General features: G+C 38.9%; 2 protein-coding genes across 5 annotated transcripts in view; one reads left to right on the forward strand and one right to left on the reverse strand.

The window, feature by feature from the left end:
- Nucleotides 1–19,655, reverse strand: part of LOC117421126 (catenin alpha-2-like) — a 502,927-nt gene that overhangs the window by 130,141 nt on the left and 353,131 nt on the right. The window lies entirely within an intron of this gene.
- LOC117421127 (leucine-rich repeat transmembrane neuronal protein 1-like) lies at nt 9,012–12,288 on the forward strand. The gene is made up of 2 exons (XM_034035094.3): nt 9,012–9,657; nt 9,807–12,288. The coding sequence occupies exon 2, from the start codon at nt 9,919–9,921 to the stop codon at nt 11,494–11,496; it is 1,578 nt and encodes a 525-aa protein (XP_033890985.3). The 5' UTR covers nt 9,012–9,657; nt 9,807–9,918; the 3' UTR covers nt 11,497–12,288.

Here is a 19,655-nt window from a genome sequence, read left to right on the forward strand (position 1 = left end):
AGTTTTGTACGGCAGTTTCAGTTTCTAAATCGTTACTAAGCAACCCGGCTCAGAGATTTTAGTATGTCAATGAAATCAAACAACTGGACGCAGTCTGATTACTTTCAGCAACTTTATTACGGTAAGCATATCACAGTAACAACACAGTCACGCACATCTCTTCTCTAAAGCCAGGAGAAGGAGGCTTTGACTTAATGAACACACTGTGAACAACTTACTGAACAAACAACACGATCAGGATTAACACATACTGCAGATAACTAGATATTTTCATTTACTAAAACGTTATTTGATTTATTTCACTAATAAATGTTAGGACCTAAAGGTAACTTAAATACTGAAACGCACACAAATGCACGAACAGGCACTTAAATCCAAATAAAAAATATATATAAAAGTTAGCTGTACTTTTATCCTTACATGTTTTACAAACAGTTAACAAACCATGTTCGCTTTTCTGTACTAGGTACCTGAACTGAAGAACAGTTCCATGCAGGTAGAAGCTTTTTATTGTTATTATTTGGCAGTTGGAAATACCCACGAAGCATCCGCTGCTTGGATGAAGCCTGAGTGGCTATGAGACAGATGGAATTCTGAGCAACCCGTATACTCACAGAATAATGAGGAACACGTTTGTATTCATCAGCAACAAAAGCTAAGGCTGCATAAAATCACGAAAAAAAAAACCCAGAAAAACTGTAAATGTGTTTTTTTTTTGTCCATTTTCTAATAGAACTACAACCCTCATAAGAGGGCTTTATTGTCTGGTAAGGCCCTTCTCGTTATGTTAAATAGCCTAGTCTTCGGCTCGGCACATTCAACGACAATGCCCTCTTCGGGTTCTATTGCTTACTTGAAGCACTGAACTTTCCACACTACTTGCTCATAAAAATGTTCGAAACTGCATAGGTTAGGTGTCTAAAAAACCTTCTCTCCAGTAGTGTGGAGTAGTGGTTAGGGCTCTGGACTCTTGACCGGAGGGTTGTGGGTTCAATCCCCATTGGGGGACACTGCTGTTGTACCCTTGAGCAAGGTACTTTACCTAGATTGCTCCAGTAAAAACCCAACTGTATAAATGGGTAATTGTATGTAAAAATAATGTAATATCTGTATAATGTGAAATCTTGTAACAATTGTAAGTCGCCCTGGATAAGGGCGTCTGCTAAGAAATAAATAATAATAATAATAATAATATTCACCATTTGAAGCTTGAGTAAAAACCATCCAGTGTTGAAGTATGATTCAGCTTGTTCTGACTCACCCCCACACAACCTCCATAGCATATGAATGCATCCAGCTAAAAACAAAACCCAGGCTTAAGATACTGTAGATTTAAGGATAGCAAATGGGTTATTACTGTATATACTACAATAGACTGCTGGACCTGAACCTAAGCATAATAATGTTCATAAATGCATAAGCTAAAAAAATCACTTCCCTTAATGGAACATATTGAAAAGAAAAAAAACATATTAGCACCCTCTCCAAAGCCCCCATCCCTCCTATAAATGTTTTCAATATTTTAAAATATTACGTTACTGACAAGTCAAAAAAAAAAAGAAAACTTATACACAATGAAACAAATGAAAAATGAATAAAAACATTTTTGATGAACACAAAAGGTTTAAATTGATTAAAAAAAAAAACATTGGCAGATGAATTCTTGAAAAATAACAAGTTTACTGCACTGTGCTTACTTTTCTTTCTACACAGCTGAAGAAGGGCTTTTGTCCAAAACATCCTAATATAAAAATCATTTAAACCTTTTGTGTACATTCCAAATATATGGTAGCCTTAATGCGAGGTTCTCGGGGAGTGAGCTAGGGCCCTGTCTGCCTTTCTTTCCTATCAATTAACACCTATTTCCTATTTAAAGCACCGTTTCCTCCTTTCTCGCTCCCTAGTGTTCTCAGTTGTCTCCTCCCCCTCCGCTCCCCTCCCCTTCCTTTCCGCACGTGTCTCTGCATCGGTCTCTTCTGGGGGTGAGTGATCACATGGATCAGGCTTCAGCTACCCTCACCGTTCCAAGGGAGGTCCTCACTGCTTCAGTCAGAGGGGACCCCTGGCCACACTCTATCCTTTCGCAGCTCATGCGCTTTATCTTACCTCAATCAAGAGGTTATTCTGTTTCAACCTATACTCAGGACGTGGCCCGCTATACACTTCCAGAGCTCGAGTCCTAAACTAACTGTTTCTCTTTAACTTTCCTCTAGGTTCCCTGCGAGTGCTTCTCTGCACCCATCCTGTGCATCACCTCATCAGAGGGCAGCACCAGACCAGTCAGGGAGTCCATTCTATCCTTTCCTTTCAGGTTCTTAATTGCACCTAGAACCAGTTCCTCGCCTGACGGTGCCTATCATGTGTTTTCAGGTCCCCAAGGTTGCGACTGACCGGCCTGGGGCCAAGCCCTAATCATCATCAGTCAAGGCCCTTGACGGTCAGGGACCTCCTTTCCTATCCATACCTCGCAAGCACAGATCTCAACCAGCTCGATCACAAGTCACTCTTTTCAATCTCAAATTGCAGAAGCACCTCAAACTTATTATCAAGATTCTCAATTGCTTTCTTCACTCTAGCTCGCACCCAACAAAAAAAATATATATATATATATATATATATATATATATATATATATATATATATATATATGTACATTGCAGTTATATATATAAAAAATGCTGCTGTGACTGTCATTTACTGTCCCAGATGTACCTTATCTGCGCCAAATATCTAAATATCAGGAAAACTGTACATGTTAAACGCAAAACATCTGCCTGTGGAAAAGGAAAACTGTATGTATTAAACAGTATATATGTTATAAACAAGGCCATTTTAACCAGAGTAATTCCCCAATAAAACCCACGTTGTTCAGCAGAGTTAGTGGAGTACACCTGTATATATATATATATATATACTGACTGACTTCTTCAAGCTTGATCCCATTGACTTCAATTGCTTGTGGAGTGGTATATTTATTGAACATGACTTGGGTCTTCTTGAGGTTCATTTTCAAACCCGCTTTGATGCTAGCCTCGTGTAGTTCTTGTATTCTTGTTTGTAATTATTTTGGGTACATTGTAAATATGAGGATGTCGTCAGTAAATCGTAGGTGTTTCAAGTAGGCTTCATTGAGCTTCAGCCCCTTATTTTCCCAATCCAGTGTTTTGAAAATGTCTTCTAGGATGGCCATGAAGAGCTTTGGGGATATTGTATCTCCTTGACTCAACAGAGTATGGAAAGATGCATGCTGGGAATAACAAGAAGAGACAGGAAAAAGAAGGAATGGATAAGAGCGCAAACAAAAGTATGCGATGTTATTATAAGAGCGAAAAAACTGAAATGTAGCAAGAACAGACCATCGCTGGACCAAGGAGATACTAGACTGGATCCCAAGAGATATAAAGCGACCAAGAAGAAGACCTCCAGGAAGATGGCAAGATGAAATTAGGAAACACGCCTGAGCAACGTGGATGAGAGATGCAGCTGACAGGCTTTTGTGGAAGAATCTTGGGGAGGCCTTCATCCAGCAGTGAATTTGAAAAAGGCTGAAGATGATGGTGATGAGATGATGATATGTGTGTGTGTGTGTATTTTTGCTAGAGGTTAGGAACTTCCTTCTACAGTATGTGTATTCTTCAAATGAAATGGGCCAAGAATAAAACAATCTTTCTATTTGTCATATTTGTAGAAACAGTCTGGAGTGGAATGTTCAGTTTCTGCTTATTTTTCTCAAGCGTGATTAAGTGGGCATTCTGAAACAATACAAAAGGTTCCTCATATCAGCAGAGGTCTATTCCATTATCCTATCAACAAAACATCTCAAATATTCCATTCATTTTTCCAACTGCTTGGAACAATGTAATATATAATGGCTGTTTTTGTGTGTGTGTGGTTTACCCTGTGGCTTAGGCTAAATGGTTGCATTTTTAAAGTTAGAAGTCAGAAAACAAACTTCTTATTGTTGCTCAGAATGAATATAAATCACCATATTAAAAAGAAAATCTACTATTTAAAACTATAGCCGTAAACATGCTTGGTAATATTAAGAGTGTTCAGAAGCTGTATTTTCCATATGCTGTATAAGACAGCTGACACTTCACGTTACTCTTCTGCATTTACAAATCGTCCATCTATCGGGAGATACAATGAAGCTGATGTTTTTACTAATTTCCTCTTTATTCATGGGAGATGGTTGTTGAGGTAGATATTCTCTAAACTCCTCAGAGACCTAACTTTAAAAACAAGACACATCAGAGAGGTTATGCACATACTGTAGAGTCGTGCAATTAACAGATTCTAGTGGCCTACATGCTTTTTGTATCGCTGCTGACATTTCTTCCAAACGAATCCTTGGAAAGCAATACTCACATTTAACTTGGGTACTTGACAGGCACAATGCAAAACCACTGTGTTGTGAGGAATGTTAAAGGTTACTGTATACTGTGTTCCTGTCACCACAGCCCTATTCCCAACCGACACAGTCCATGATCACAAAATCATAACACAGTGACCTTTGCCTTTCTCCGTATCGTCTGAAATGCTTGCTTGGCTTGAGATGCACAGACAGAAAGGAATCTTGTTGCCATCTACTGGAGATACCTGACCATGACAGTTGATAATTGTTACAGACTTTTCTTTTTGTTTTTAAAAATGTGTTTCTGTTCAAGAACTTATCATGTAACGTTTTGCAAAAATCATGATCTCCCTGCATCGTTGAACTTGGCGGTCCATTAAGTGTGCTGTAAAAGCATTTTATGAAGCAGGACTTCTTTAATTCGATATTTTATTTAAATAATGGATTTTTAATAAGACTACAATAAATCATCTGTCCTGAGTGGCCTCTGTTTGGCTGATGCTGATTAAAACAGCACAGAGCTTACAAATAATTGATGAGTAAAAAAAAGATGAACAATTACTAAATAATGTAGAAGAATTCATATTTTTTAAATTATTAATACACATGTCTGCTTTTTTGTTTTACTGCAATGATATTGTCATTATCGTTAATTTGCGGGTTTACAGATGTAGAATGCACACTAAAGGTAATTCGGTTTGGTCTACTTCATGAGAAATCAAATCCCTGTTTTTTTTTTTTTTGTTCCTGGGTAGTAAGTGTTATTTCCTAATTGCTTATGCCTCAAAAGTATAGAAAATGGCTATTATTCCCCACAAACTTTGCTTTTGTGACCAGGACAGTGATATTTTGAAATTTACCTATTTTCCAGAACATTACAGATAGATTCAGTGCTGAGTAAACTTGGAGTAACTTCTAGAACTTTCTAGAACTTTCCAGTAATATAAATAGTAGTATAAATACAGGGGCCTTAAGCCCACCAGTTCAGTTTAGTTCCAGCTGCCTAAGTGGATACATATCTGCATTTTTCTGAGATGGCATCAAGAGGCTGCAATGGTGGCATTCCTGATGGGTCTCCAAGGCGGTTTTACCAAGTTTCCCTGCTATCTTTGCCTTTGGGACAGCAGGGACACCAAGGCGCACTACCACAGGCGGGACTGGCCACAGCGGACCGAGTTCTCTGTGGGGAAGAACAACGTCAAGTGGGAGCCACTGGTGGACCCCCGGAAGGTGCTGATGCTACCACTGCACATCAAATTGGGCCTTATGAAACAATTTGTCAGAGCTCTAGATAAGGAGTCGGCAGCCTTCAAGTACCTTCAAGACTTCTTCCCTAAGCTGTCTGAGGCAAAGGTCAAAGCCGGTGTCTTCGTCGGACCACAGATAAAGAAGATCCTGGAGTGCAATGAATTCCCCAAGAAGCTCACTAGTAAGGAGAAAGCGGCTTGGAACAGCTTTGTCGCAGTGGTTCGGGGCTTCCTGGGCAATCACAAGGCCGAAAACTATGTGGAGCTGGTTGAGACTCTGGTGATGAACTACGGCACAATGGGCTGTAGGATGTCCCTCAAAGTCCATATCCTTGATGCTCATCTTGATAAATTCAAGGACAACATGGGAGCGTACTCAGAGGAGCAAGGCGAGCGCTTCCACCAGGATATACTGGACTTTGAACGCTGCTACCAAGGACAATATAACAAGAACATGATGGGAGACTACATTTGGGGGCTGATTCGTGAAAGTGATTTACAGTATAATCGTAAATCTCGAAAAACTACTCACTTCTAAATCTTTTGTAGTCATTTTTGTATTACTTTAGTATAAATACATGTTAATTTGGATTCATATGTTGTTTTTTTCTGACTTTATGTGAACGAAAAGACACAAATTCGCCCGTTTTCTCATTGGAAATAGGTAAATTTCAAAATATCACTGTCCTGGTCACAAAAGCAAAGTTTGTGGGGAATAATAGCCATTTTCTATACTTTTGAGGCATAAGCAATTAGGAAATAACACTTACTACCCAGGAACAAAAATTGTGTTACATAGTGTTTCAGTTCTGGTGTCTTCAAAGCACTGCAGATGAACACCTGGTTGCACCTGGTTGTTGTTAAATGAACCTATTCATATCCTAATAGGTTATCAGACTTATTTCTATTGCATTTAATGATTTAGCAATATGGTGGAAAATACCAATGGGATTATTATAGGGTTACAGTGAGATGGTAGTTAGATCCCCCATGTTAAAATCCTGAATATGGTCAGATAGCTATTAAGGGGTTCCTTGCTTGGATTGCTTGGCCAGTTCAGAGCAGATCTAGCATGGACATGTAATTAGGATCGCTTTTTAATAATAATAATAATAATAATAATAATAATAATAATAATAATAATAATAATAATAATAATAATGTTATAGGGTTAGTGTATGTTCTGACCTTTCAGACATCAGTAAAGTGTGTTTACCTATATGAAGGGAAGGCATGAGAACTACATACATGTAAAGGGCAGCAGTGTGGAGTAGTGTTTAGGGCTCTGGACTCTTGACTGGAGGGTCGTGGGTTCAATCCCAGGTGGGGGACACTGCTGCTGTACCCTTGAGCAAGATACTTTTCCTAGATTGCTCCAATAAAAATCCAACTGTATAAATGGGTAATTGTATGTAAAAATAATGTGATCTCTTGTAACAATTGTAAGTTGCCCTGGATAGGGGCATCTGCTAAGAAATAAATAATAAATACATGCAAAATACTAGAAGTGTCTATCCTTGATATGCAGGAGATCTAAAGTATATATTGTCCTTTTTTGCAAGGTCAGTTATAATGCAGTAAGATATGAGCATTGTTAGTCTTTCACTGGAGTATATTATTTTCAAATAGAAGTATACACTTTTCAGATTTACTAAATCTCCCATTATTATTTGTGGATTGCAGCTCTCAGAAGACTGTTGTCCAATTAAAAATATGTTTTGAAGTTTAGTAGTATTATTCTACTAGACTTCAAAACTTCAAACAGTACTATTCCCTCCATTCTCCATCCTCCTGTGCCCGTTCCTTCTCTTCCCTAGCCCCTCTGTGGTGGAACCAGCTACCGGAGACCTTCAAGACTGCTCCATCCCTCACTGCCTTCTGCCTCTTCTTCAAGACCTACCTCTTTAGACTGCACTTGTAAATCTCTTGATCAACACCTCCTACAATGCACTGGACTTGCCTGACCTAAGCACTATTGCACAACTATTATGTCATTGTAGATACAAATTGTTTTAATCCTAACTTCTTACTTCTTATATCATATTGTAATCTAGTAGTATTTGCACTTACTGTAAACTATACTATATTTAGATATTGTTTTTGCATTGTAACTTTGTAGTGCCCTGTAGCACCTGTAAGTCACCTTGGATAAAGGCGTCTGCCAAATAAACTAATAATAATAATAATAATAATAATAATAATAATAATAATAATAATAATAATAAAGAGGGATGCTTGTATATTATAATGGCAGACATGTCATATTGGACATCTTTCCTTAATATTTTTAATTAAAGTAACAGTAAATTGTATTGCAAGAGCTCTTTTAGACCTTAAGACTCTGGGCCAATAGGTCACAGAATAATATATTCAAAGCTTGCAGCACCATTCGTGAGCTGATTTAAAGTTACTGGATATATGGCCTTTAAAATGGAAAAATACATGTTCTGTTCATGTAATGCTACATCATAGTTCACTGCTCGTGAAAATTAGAGACAACAATAAAAGGACAATGTTTGGGTTGACATTGACCAAGAAGGAATATCAAATTCGCTAGCTGCATTCTTTTATTTGTCCACAGTGGTACAACAATAATACAAAATAATACATGTAAACAGCTTTACATATTATATAGTGTGTCAACTATGCTATCCTCTTTACCATGCTCTACTGTTGCTAACTGGTAAGTGTCATTACTGGTGATGCATACATTCTTTTTTCCTGGCATATATGTAAATTACTCATCCTCAAGTAATGGTGTTTTATTTTCTAACAGTACTAAATTAGTTTGCATAAGAAAAACAATGTCTTAAATAGAGTAATTTAGAATGAGGCTTTGATGTCTGCATCAGGCTTGAAAATCCTTTAAACTCTGTTTACAACTGATGCAGTGCCTCTAGGGCACCTTGCTGTAGCTATGATAACGGATTCAAAAGCTAATTCAAAATGTTTCTCGAGCACACATTAAAGGCATCAATATACAGACGTCACATTAGTAAGGGGAGAATATGAAAGCCTAGACTGCCAACCCAATAAACTGCTGACCACTGTGTTGCTGTCTCTCTGTTTATTTTATGGCTGGCGGGACATGAGAACTGGTTTACTCTTTAATTTAAAGACAAGCTAATTGTTCCATGTATCAAAGATTAAATACATTTATACTGCTGTATAGGATAACCAATGTATTAAAAGCTTCTAGCTAAACTGAATACTGTTCTGTAGCGATGAGGAAACAGTATTCTTGGAGAAGGGAGATTGCATGCTTCATTTCATTAAAAAATAGCATGCATTAGCTTGCTGCTTCATTAAAACCAAGGTTTTATGCCCAACCCCTTTCCAATCTGCCAATGTCTGAGGGAGTGAGATGGGGAGAGAGAAAGAGAGCGAGGGAGAGAGAGTGGATGAGAAAGAAAGAGCACACAGCAGTCCTGCCTGAATCGTGAGTGGCTTACAACACTCAGTGAGTACAGACGCTTCTGCATGCACTGCCAGCACACAACTCTGCTGTAAAGGGAGGGGAAGCTGGCTTTGCCTCTAAGCATCACCTCCCAGTAAAGTGAATAAGCTAAATGAAAGAACGAAACACAAAAAAAGAAAAGCAAAGAAAAGAAGGAACCCTGGCTGCTTTCTCAGCCGCTCTGAATGAATAATGAGTTGCCTCAGAGGATTAAAGGTCATCCTGGTCACTGGTCACTTCAAGTGATGGACAGTAATTTGTGTTGACAGATTGGAGGAGTCATTAGCAAAAAGAGGTTTGAGGGCTTTTTCCCCCCTCTGATCATCACAGCGTTCACTGCAGAGAGACGGGAGAGAGACGATAAAGCTAACGCATACAACCAAGGAAACTTGCAGTTTCTACAAGTCAGCTGAAAGCTACTTGGAATCCTCTTTCTGGCTCTTTCAGCTGAACAGAACTAAGACATTGTAAGCTTGCCAAATTTATGTGTGAACTGAAAAGGGGAATTTGTACCACAGTGGGGTCTTTTTTAGATTCGCACATAATTAGACCCAACACAAAAAGAGCAGCTGATAGAGGTTGTCACTCTCTGGAAAAGGGTGAGTGGAAAATCCTTTAATATAAAATTGGTTGAAGAAGAAAGCTTTTTTATACTTGCCTCTTTCTCTTTGGTATCTGACATGAACAAAGTAATTTGCCTTTTATTACTATTAATTATTTAATTTTTTTAAATTTTTTTTTGTGGCAGGACTCCTCCTTGCAGTAAAAGCGCAGAAAGCATTTTGGATGGGAGTTTATAAAAATGATGTAGAATTTCAAAGATTCAATGGACTTTTTCTCTGCTATATCTAGGAATATTCATGCAAATGGATTTCCTTTTTATTGGGCTCTACCTAAAGTGGCTGCTAAGAAAGCCCCCAGGATTGATACTGTGCACACTGGGCATCTTTTTAAAAATGTTTCCAGTTGTGGAGAGTGTGTGTCCGAAGCTGTGCCGGTGCGATGGAAGGCTATTATACTGTGAGTCTTTGAATCTGACAGAGATACCTGGCAACCTCTCGGGTATCATGGGCTTGTCTCTGCGGTACAACAGCCTTTCAGAGCTGCGTGATGGACACTTTGTGGGGTTAATGCAGCTCACATGGCTCTATCTGGATCACAATCACATATTCACTGTGGAGGAGAATGCTTTCCAGAGGTTGCGTAGGGTGAAAGAGATCATTCTTAGCTCCAACAAGATTGAGACCCTCCCCAACACCACTTTCAGCCCCATGCCCAACCTGCGTAATGTGGATTTATCTTACAATAACCTACAGGCATTGGAGCCAGAGCTTTTCCATGGCCTTAGGAAGCTAACCACTTTACACTTGCGGTACAACGCACTGAAGTTTGTGCCAGTGAGGATTTTCCAGGATTGCCGTAGCATGCAGTTTCTAGATTTGAGCTACAACCAGTTGCAAAGCCTGGCTCGGAACTCTTTTGCAGGATTGTTTAAGGTGACTGAGCTGCACCTTGAGCACAATGAACTGGTGAAAGTCAACCTCGCCCACTTCCCCAGACTTATCTCCCTGAGAGCCCTCTACATGCGTAGAAACAAAGCAACCATCGTGGTTAACACTCTGGACTGGACATGGAATTTTCTAGAAAAAATAGACCTTTCAGGGAACGAGATTGAACACATTGAACCTCACGTGTTTGAAGCCGTGCCTAACCTGAAATCCCTGCAACTGGATTCCAACAAGCTAACCTACATTGATCAAAGAATCTTAGATTCCTGGACGTCCCTCACCAGCATCAGCCTGTCTGGGAATGTATGGGACTGCAGCAGAAATGTATGTTCCCTGGCATCCTGGCTGAGCAACTTCCAGGGCCAGCATGATAAAACTTTACTGTGTGCCACCCCTGAATACACACAGGGTGAGGATGTTCTAGATGCCGTCTACGCATTCCAGCTCTGTGAAGATCCCATAGATGCCACAGCTTATACAGATACATACACAGAACCCAAGGATAGGGGAAATGTTTATCGTGATGGAGGACCCACCATAACCCCTTACAACGTACAGAATATAGAAGTGGAACTGGTGACAGAATCGCTTACAGTGACAACGGTTAATGAGAATCTTGAAAACACTATGCACATCCATAAGGTGGTCACAGGGACAATGGCACTCATTTTCTCCTTCCTCATTATTGTGTTGATGTTGTATGTTTCCTGGAAGTGCTTTCCTGCCAGCCTGCGACACCTGAGGCAATGCTTCACCACACAACGCCGCAAGCAGAAGCAGAAGCAGACCATGCAGCAAATGGCTGCCATATCTGCCCAGGAGTACTATGTAGATTACAAACCCAACCAAATTGAGGGTGCCCTGGTCATCATTAATGAGTACGGATCTTGCTCCTGTCACCAACAGCCATCAAGAGAGTGTGAAGTGTGACGTAATGCTGGGTTTAAAATGAACATACTTTGCACTGCACTGCATAGGACCAACAGAGACTGTGATTATGGTTTTACTGTTCTCAAAACAGTTTCTGAGGGACCTGTAGACTTGACGTGAGTGGGGCTGTGCATTTTTTTTTATGTTTGTTTGTTTATCACAAAAGTTGAATATTTGAGCTTTAATGTGTTTTTCAACTTCAGAATATTTGAACATCACTGGAAAAGCTGATCAGAATTTTATTATGGTAACCCTTCTGTCTAAAATCTGTTAAGCATACATGCAAGAGTGAACAAAGATGCAAGCTATCCTATTTCTTTTGTAAACTAAAATGTTTAAATAAAATGGTATTTACAATATCCTTGTCTTCAGAAGTATTTAACATATGTGAGCACCTACTATTTTCAGCATCATGAAATACTGCCTTTGAAAAGGCAGGATGATAAACTACTTTTAGTGCTCTTCATTTCAAATGCCAAGCCTTTTAACCACAACACATTTCCATATGTGCAACTAAAATCTAATTGTGTTTACAGTTAAAAAATGTTTGGGGGCTCAGGGGGGTATATTGCCTCATGTTTTGAAAGTCTACTAATTTGAGTAGATTAAATGAGATTCACCCATATAATGAATTGAGTGCATAATTTATGAACAAGTAGTGAATCAATGTCCTTCCAATTACATCCCAAACAGAAGATGCAACCTGTCGATTAATGTTGCTTATTTTCCCGATACTTAAATTACAGTGCAATTTTGCACATGCTGTACTGCAAAGATATACAAAGGGTTGTGCGTGCTTTGCGTCTCTGTTTTGGTTGATGCATTAATACGTTACATATGAGAAATGGTATGAGTAAGAAACAGTGTAGACTGCTCTCTAGTGTTTTTATATCAGAAACAAAAGAGAAAGCAATCAAGCTTTCAACTGCTGTGTGTTGGGTCTGTTTTAACACTGAACTCCTGGGTGCAATGCTGCAGAACTACTTGGCATCTTGCATTCCAAACACACAACTGGTCAAAACCACTTCAGTGTATACATCAACCATCATGCAACCTGTTTCAATGGCTTATATTACCAGTGGGGAGGGAAAAATCATGTTTATGAATAAGAAACACCTGGACTAGCCTTTACTACGTCAACAAATGGAGAAAAAAATGACATCTAAATGCATTATAGGCATATAGGCATTCTTTTTTTTTTTACATTCCTTTTCACAAATTGCCTATTATTTAGACACTCTCAGGAGTAAACATATATTTAGAATAAAAACCTGGATAATTTACATTTAAGAGAGATACAAAAAAAACCCACAACAGACAGATGACTTGACCAGGGCGGTGATAATACAGGATTTGTAACCTCTTACAAAGCCAGTTTCTTTATTACATCTGCAGATTTGTGTTTGGGCATGTGTGTGTGTATGTTTATGTATTTATAATTTAATTATCAGTATTTAATTATTAACTTTAAAGTCATGTAGAATATACCCAATTTAATAGGTCTAATAAAACGAATATCGATATTGAAGGGTGGGGACTGGATATTGAAAATGTTAAACATATACTGTAAATTGGGCAAAACCCTAATTGATTTTTTAATTTATATGCCAACGAATTAGTATTATTATTTGTTTATTTAGCAGATGCCTTTATCCAAGGTGACTTACAGAGACTATGGTGTGTAAACTATGCATCAGTTGCAGAGTCACTTACAAAGTCTCATATAAAAGACACAAGGAGGTTAAGTGACTTGCTTTGGGTCACACAATGAGTCAGTGGCTGAGCTGGGATTGGAACCTGGGCCATCCTGGTTACAAACCCTTTTCTATAACCACTGGACCACACAGCCTCCTATAAGTAAAAATAACAAAAAAAGGTCAATATGCAAGCAGATCTATATTCTACTGTGCATGATAAGAATGTAGGATTGGAAAATGTGAGACAAGGCTTGTTGGTTTTTGCACTGAGCAAAAATGGAAAATAAAAATAACAAATAATATAAAATCACTGCAAAGCTCTGTGTTAATAAAAGCAAGTAGGGCCGAAGACAAAGAGGCATCTTACAAATACTTGCTATGGTATGCTGTTGTTTGTTTGAGCTGAATCTGTGTTCTCTATCTTAAATAGTAATCTATCAACCCCTATCACAGTTGTTCGTATGTGCATCATTTTAAAGTATATTGACAGTATTGTGTGAATACACCGGGAAGGCAACATACTGAACTGTAAGTACTTTCTCTCATTTTGCACACTTCCTCAACCACTACCAACCAACAGGGGTGGTTTCAGTAACACCATACATTATGTAGGATGCCATCTACAGCTCAATTTAACCACAGTAGGACAATATTATCTAATAAATACACAACTAAAAAGAATTAAAAAATAACCACATAACCATGATTATTTTAGTCTTTCTCTGCTTTTCTGCTCCAGTACAATTGATCATGTATTTCTGTAATGCCCTAATGACATACAGTCATTACAGCTTCAGGTAAAGGATTTTTACAGTGGAAAAAACTAGTGTGCACACATTACTATAATCATGAAGTGATCATTTTAGCATAATTTGACAATTACATTTTAGTATAAATTGACAATTACTCACTTAAACATCATTGTATAGGTCGCAAAAGTCGCTCCCCCTTTTTGAGACTTAATTTTCAGGAAAACACCTTTTTTTCTGTTTAAAATACTTTTAGTTCAACACCAATAAATAAAGAAAAATACACAGGCTTAGTTTCTAAATAACCCTTGTTTGCAACAATTTATTCCATTAATACTTTCACAGTGTTGTTTTTCGTTTTTATTTAAACTGATAATAAAAACTCTATTCCGTTTTTCAAAATAATTGATTCAAGTCAATTTAAGTAAAATGTCAAAATATAGATATAACCCTACTATTGTAAATTCCAGTAGTAACAGTGGAAACCACTGACAAGTGGAACTTGAACAGATTTCAAAAGTAATAATTAACAGTGCACCAGTAAGTAAAATCAAGTTATACATCCTACATCACATCTGTATTAACCTATTTTATTTTAGCTTATCAGGTACCCAAACACTTCAAGAACATATATTTGTATTACTGCACATTTCTTTCCAAAACCATACTTGGACAATATAGTTTCAGCTGAATTGACTTTTACAGATTCATTGTATTAATTAAAATTGTAAAGAAAAGTATTAAACAGTACTGCTTGCACCAGTTAAAAAAGCAAAAAACAAAACAATAACCTAAACAGTGCACCATCTATAACCAGTTAACAAAACATCTTAGTGTTGCATACAGTGCAGTACAATTGCATTAAACTTCCAGCTGTGGAAAAATATGCTCATTTTGCAGCTCCTGAGAGGGAAATGGATAAATTCTCCTGCCCGCTTTACTAAAGCAGCAGGTACATCGCGCACTGCACAGCCAACTGTCTGCAGTATACTGTAAAGTCATAAATATTTGCGAACCTTTTATTATTAGTTTTTCATGTATGAAAAAAAAACGCAAACATTTTTGGCACAAAATCAAATTCCACTAACAAGACATACTTTGTATATTGCAACAGGTAGCCAACATTTCTGGAGCAAAATAGGTTTTATGGGTGTGATTCGCCAAATAACTTGGTTGCAAATATTTATGGTTTTACAGTAACCCACAGTACGTTGGAATGAGCCAGTGGCATAAAATGTTAGTGCAGCGGGTACCCTTAGTGCTACAGGCACAGTGTGCGCTCGGCGTGTCTCCTTCCAGGACAGCCTGAAGCAGCTGGCAGATGTCAGTGATTGTTTGTGTGTTGAGGCAAAATTGCTTCATACATTGTGTATCAGACAGGCTCAGAAAAGACAGATGACTTCTAAATATTTGGGAAAGTCTCCTCCTCCTCCTCCTCCTCTCTCTTTGTCTGGCCACGTAGGAATCCAGTGCGCACTCAATACTTCTTTTATTTCAGTTTTTTCTATCTCTCTTTTCTTTACCTGCTTTCCTGGTAGTTTCAGCAGTATTTATAGGTGGTTTTGTGTTTCTGCCTAGCAACATGACGTGAATGCCGTAGATCCTGAAAAAAATAATCGGGTGTCGACAGTTAAGTTTGTGTGAGCCATAACCATGGCTGTAGTAATCCCATTGGTATATTATTGTTTGTGGCACTGGTACAGTAGTTTAATAGACTCACCGGGACATACGTCACACCAGTGTATTAGTCGCTCCCTTCCTTTTTAGGGCCCCCAAAACATGCCTAGAAAATCGACTTATACAATGGTTTTTATGGTAATTTTGTAATTGTTGCTGGTTCTTGAGTGCATGTGTGCCTTTATGGAAGCAGCTGGGACTGCAACAGGAGACGTGTTGCTTGTCAACTAATTAAGCAGGTAGACTCGCCTGGTGCTGAGTTGATCGGGAGGTTCTGATTGGCTGGGGGGCGTGCCTGGGGAACCTGCGCGCAGCTGAAAAAGTGTTTGCGCCGCAGCTCGAGGCTACTGCACAGCCATACAGAGGGGCGCTGAGCGAAAGCTTGCTGTGTTGACATCGAGGAGGAGAGCACCTGCTCCATGAAACCTTTCCACTCCAAAACGGTGCTTGTGAAGGCATTGCCCAGCTAAGGCCATTTGAAGAGGCCGGAGTTGGCGTGAGGATGTCGGGACTCCGGGAGCCAAGATGCAGGTCATTTAGGGGATGTTGATCCCAAACAGTATAGAGAGGGTTTGCGTAGTGTAGTAGGTTTCTGGAGCGGGACGTTCTTTTTAGTGGGACTAGCACTCGCCTTGTGTAGCAAACTTTTATGTTGATTCCTGATCAATGCCCTGGGAGGAATTGGAAGCATTTATTGCACTATTGTTTGTTCGTGGAGCACATGGTGCCAACAGCCTGTCTCTGGACAGCTTGTGGTCCGGTAAGTGGGGACCTTCTTTCTTTCCAGAGACAATGGCACGGAAACGCTTTTATGAAATTATAAAATGTTTGTGTTTTGATTTGAAGATGACCAGAAGCGTGCACCTTCAAAATTATAAATTTGCCCTAGCATCCGAAGTTTGGAACCGCTTCACTGATAACAGCATTCTCTGCTACAAACCGGGAGAGAACATTACAGTGGATGAGCAGCTTTTTCCAGCAGACTTTCTGTCTAAATATTTGGTCAATGCCTACCCCTACTTGGGCAAGGATAAGACTCGCCCAGCTGACCAAAGGCTGGGTGACAGTATGGTACTTCAGATAATGGGACCCTATTTAGGACACTTTTTTACCTCCCTGCAATTGGTAAAAAAGTTGAAGAAGAAAAAAATAAGCCTGGTTGAAATTGTAAATAAATAGAGGAGAGAGCTGCCACGATCTTCAGGAAACCAGAGGTGTAGTCCCTTACAATTCTGAAGCATTCAGACTGTACTCTAACAGTTTACAAGTGCAAGCCGAGCAAGAATGTAATTATGCTTAGCTCCCTTCATCTGTCAGTTACCATTGGGACTGATGAAAAAAAGAAAACAGAACTGTGGAATTTTACAATACAACGAAGTATGGAGTTGACATTTTAGACCAGATGGCACGGAAATACTCAGTGAAAGCTGTGTCTCGCAGGTGGCCTGTTCATGTGTTTTACAATGTATTGGATCCTGTGTGATCCAGTGGTTAAAGAAAAGGACTTGTAACTAGGAGGTCCCCAGATCAAATCCCACCTCAGCCACTGACTCCTTGTGTGACCCTGAGCAAGTCACTTAACCTCCTTGTGCTCCGTCTTTCGGGTGAGACGTAGTTGTAAGTGACTCTGCAGCTGATGCATAGTTCACACACGCTAGTCTCGGTAAGTCACCTTGGATAAAGGCATCTGCTAAATAAACAAATAATAATAATAATAATCTCGCAGCCATCAACTCTTATTCTTTACAAGGAATGCACAGGCAAGAAGATAATGAGGAGAAATTATATATTGCAGCTAGCCGAAGAACATCACCAGAAACATTTTGAACAGAAAAAGAGTGCAAAGCAGGTACTCACAGCTGAAGGTAGCGACCCCGGTGCCAGCCCCAAACGACAACAATGCCAGGTTGCCAAATGCAATGGTAACAAGACTCTTGATAGCGGTGCCCAATGCGCAAAGGCAGTGTGTGGAAAGTGCACTGCATATGTGGAGAAGCGCAACATCTGTATAAATAATATACCTGTACATACACTTATTTCTTCTCAAATGTTCATTTATTTACAATGTTTTGGTTGTGCAGATGTTTTATATGATGTGCCTGAATAAAACTACGACTTATATCCGATTGTTTGTTCTTTCATTATAATATTCAATTTTTTTTTACTACACCGGTCAAATTCACTGCTCATAGTGGTTCTAGGTATGCTTATAACTCTGATAGTTCTAGTGTTAAAGGGTGGTGGTACTGTATTACGATGCTGTTTAGATTAAAATAGCCCCCAATGGCTCTTGATCCTGAAGTAATCGGTGCATATTAATGTCATGTGTAACATTAATAGCAGGTATAGAAATGGAATTGCATGAGACCCGAGTTGTATGCATGCCAGCTAGACAGCATGAACCTATAAAGTTGTATTCTGTCAGAAGCTTAAGAAAATGGAGACACACTGAGGGATTCAGTGATGAATTCTGCATCGCATTCAGTTCTGCTATACATTGCCTTCCATTGGTAACACCAATTACTAAGTAGTTATTACAGAAGTTGCCACATAATTCTAACACTACTTTTTAGATCAAGAATGGTAATTATAGATCAAGAATGGTAATTATACAGTTACCAATATTCATAAAAAACATACACAAATGTAAATCTGCATGAAACTATACAGGGTATATAGTTTATTTTGTTGCGTTACTGTATTGCCATTTCTCACCAAAAGGTTAATCTAGCACTATGGACAATGCCACCAGATGTGAAACAGATGTTTTAAACACATAAACAGCTAGTTTCACAGATCCCAACAATTAGCAACAATTACAGAGCAATTCATACAGTAATTGCTTTGGAAACCTGTTGTATTTCTGAATAGGAGAATCCACCCATTAATCAATAATGTAACCATAAGCCCTAGAAAAGCCTTGCTTCTCTACACCCTCTTGTTATTTTTTTGTTTGTTTGGCCCCCTCTTCCCCTACCTCCACCTTGCAGCGGCCTTGTTTAGGGGGAAGGTGGCCCAAGTGCCACTTGTCCTGCCTGCCGGCATTAGTTAGTTAGTTAAATTCTTGTTTTAGGTATCACATATTCTGTCGGCACAGGGGCGGCTAACGAGCTTCTATGGACAAGGCAATGGGACAACATTTTTCATATCTGTGTATCTGTATGGGCATGTTTTCTTTTTTCTGTAATTCAGTAATATATATATATATACACACACACATGTCGACCTGTTCCTATCCAGGTCGTTACTGTATTGCCATCCAATTTTAAATAACTTTAGCATAACAGAGGCAGAAGTGTTAAAGGGACTAGGAGCTCTTAAAATAAACAAATCCCCTGGGCCGGATGAGATCCTCCCAATAGTACTCAAAGAAATGAAAGAAGTTATTTACAAACCGCTAACCAAGATCATGCAACAGTCTCTTGACACAGGGGTTGTACCGACAGACTGGAAAATAGCAAACGTAATACCGATCCACAAAAAGGGTGACAAAACCGAACCAGGTAACTACAGACCAATAAGCCTGACTTCTATTATATGTAAACTTATAGAAACTATAAGATGATCTAAAATGGAAAATGACCTATATGGTAACAATATCCTGGGAGAAAGTCAGCATGGTTTTTAGGAAATGGAGATCGTGTCTAACTAACCTGCTTGACTTTTTTGAGGATGCAACATTGACAATGGATAATTGCAAAACATACGACATGGTTTATTTAGATTTCCAGAAAGCTTTTGACAAAGTCCCGCATAAAAGATTAATTCTCAAACTGAACGCAGTAGGGATTCAAGGAAATGCATGCACATGGATTAGGGAGTGGTTAACATGTAGAAAACAGAAAGTACTGATTAGAGGAGAAACCTCAAAATGGAGCGAGGTAACCAGTGGTGTACCACAGGGATCAGTATTAGGTCCTCTGCTATTCCTAATCTACATTAATGATTTCGATTCTGGTATAGTAAGCAAACTTGTTAAATTTGCAGACGACACAAAAATAGGAGGAGTGGCAAACACTGTTGCAGCAGTGTGGCG

This window comes from Acipenser ruthenus, chromosome 1 (genome assembly GCF_902713425.1).
Source record: "Acipenser ruthenus chromosome 1, fAciRut3.2 maternal haplotype, whole genome shotgun sequence".
In the NCBI taxonomy this organism is placed as follows: domain Eukaryota; kingdom Metazoa; phylum Chordata; class Actinopteri; order Acipenseriformes; family Acipenseridae; genus Acipenser; species Acipenser ruthenus.